General features: G+C 51.7%; 2 protein-coding genes across 3 annotated transcripts in view; both read left to right on the forward strand.

Annotated features, from left to right (window-relative positions):
• Positions 1-1,892, forward strand: part of Tspear (thrombospondin type laminin G domain and EAR repeats) — a 199,504-nt gene that overhangs the window by 28,771 nt on the left and 168,841 nt on the right. The gene's annotated exons all lie outside the window — the stretch shown is intronic.
• Positions 515-937, forward strand: LOC110326900 (keratin-associated protein 12-1-like). Of its 2 annotated transcripts, none has more exons than XM_021205550.1 (2): positions 515-614; positions 747-937. In XM_021205550.1, exons 1-2 carry the CDS (start codon positions 515-517, stop codon positions 935-937), a joined length of 291 nt encoding a protein of 96 aa, XP_021061209.1. The 2 variants fall into 2 exon arrangements, with proteins under 2 accessions (XP_021061209.1, XP_021061208.1); XM_021205549.1 differs by having other exon boundaries at positions 515-540; positions 598-937.

The following is a 1,892-nucleotide window of genomic DNA, read 5'->3' on the forward strand; positions in this document are numbered from 1 at the left end:
CACACACACACACACACACACACACACACACACACACACACACACTACCCCACACTGATTCATAGCTGTTCTCCATGCCCTTCGTGTCTGCTGACTGACCTTATCTCATGCCCTATCAGGAGCAGCTCCCTGTGTTTAGTCTTCCACCTTCTGCAAGCCCTCACCAACCCTAGAGAAATTTCTGTTCTATGAGAACCATCGTGCCATGGGGAGGGACATCTGGTCTCCTGGAGCTTGGGAAGGGCAACAAAGCATGTCTGACTGGAGATGGTACTGGGTACTGGGAAAGTCCAGGAATAGAAGGAATGTGGAGAAGGTATGAGTAACCATGAAGCCAAGGACAAAACAAAAACAGAAACGCGGACACAGCAAAACCAGCCTGGGTGGTCAGAGAAAGCAAACAAGGAAGACCAGATGCATTCTGGGTAGTTGGAACACTGAGCAGGGTATAAAAGCCACCGTAGGAAGGAGTCCCAGACATTCTCACCCTCCTCCAGACCAGCCAGCCTCTACCATGTGCCACACCATCTGCTCTTCAGGGTGCCAGCCATCCTGCTGTGTGTCCAGCTCCTGCCAGCCATCCTGCTGTGTGTCCAGTCCCTGCCAGCCATCCTGTTGTGTGTCCAGTCCCTGCCAGCCATCCTGCTGTGTGTCCAGCCCCTGCCAGCCATCCTGCTGTGTGTCTAGCCCCTGCCAGTCAGCATGCTGCAGGCCTGCTATATGCATTCCTGTTAGATACCAGGTAGCCTGCTATGTGCCTGTGAGCTGCAGGCCCACTGTGTGTGTGGCCCCCTCCTGCCAGTCCTCTGTGTGTGTGCCTGTCAGCTGTCGACCAGTTTGTACGACCTCCTCCTGCCAGTCATCTGGATGCTGCCAGCCCTCCTGCCCTACCCTGGTCTGCAGGCCTGTCACCTGTAGCAACCCCTCTTGCTGCTGACCAGTGTCTCAGTTGTGGCTGACCCAGTGTAGATGGGACTCAGCTGTCCTCTCGTAGCTCCTGTCCACTGGCTGCTGGTTCAGCATGAGGCAGTTAGGAAGCCCTCATGCCAAACCTGGGACTTGGAGGGGAGAACATGGAAGAGTTATCTGGATTCCCCTCTCTTTGCCCTCTGGAAGGGTACCCTGGATCTGGGGATGTCTCTTTACTTTTAGTGCCAAATAAACCAGTTTTTCAAGTTTATCTCCACATGTCTGTTCTGTCCTATATCTGTCTTTCTTGGCTGCTCTCCTACCAGAAAAGGTCAAAGCTTCTTGGGATCTAGTGTCACGGTATTCCTTGAGGTGTGGGGCATAGAAAGAGGGTGTGGCCCAATGAATCAAATGTGGCCAGCTCATTATGTGGCCCTGGAGCACGTCCCTCTGAGGACTCATCCTCTCTCCTGCTCCCTCCTTCCTTTCTGAATGCCCCTGCCCCAAGAGCTTCCTGGCTGGAGACTGTTCCTGGGCCTCAGCCAGCTCCTCCTGTCTGGTGATGCTTCCTATTGTGGGTCACAGTGACTTTTCTCATCACAGGGACAAATGCCGGAATCTGAGATGTGTTTTAGACTGCCACTCTTGCACATCCTCATCACTGGTCCCCGGATCCCTGTTCTCTCGTGACTGATGATCTGTTATATGTAATTAACACGCAGTCAGCAAGAGCTGAGCCCATTACCTGGGAGACCAGCACCCGGGGCAGCAGCTTCTGCAGTTGTGTACACAGAGTTCTGTGCTTTGAATGAACAGTGAACACATTTCTGTCTCTCAGGTGTGACCTTTCAAAGTTAAGTCCCTTTTGGATATCTTGTTATTCCTCTTTGTTCAGTGTTGGTGACAGTCCTCACATTTCTTTCTTTCTTTCTTTCTTTCTTTCTTTCTTTCTTTCTTTCTTTCTTTCTTTCTTTCTTTTTTTC

The sequence above is a fragment of the Mus pahari genome, chromosome 9 (genome assembly GCF_900095145.1).
Source record: "Mus pahari chromosome 9, PAHARI_EIJ_v1.1, whole genome shotgun sequence".
In the NCBI taxonomy this organism is placed as follows: Eukaryota; Metazoa; Chordata; class Mammalia; order Rodentia; family Muridae; genus Mus; species Mus pahari.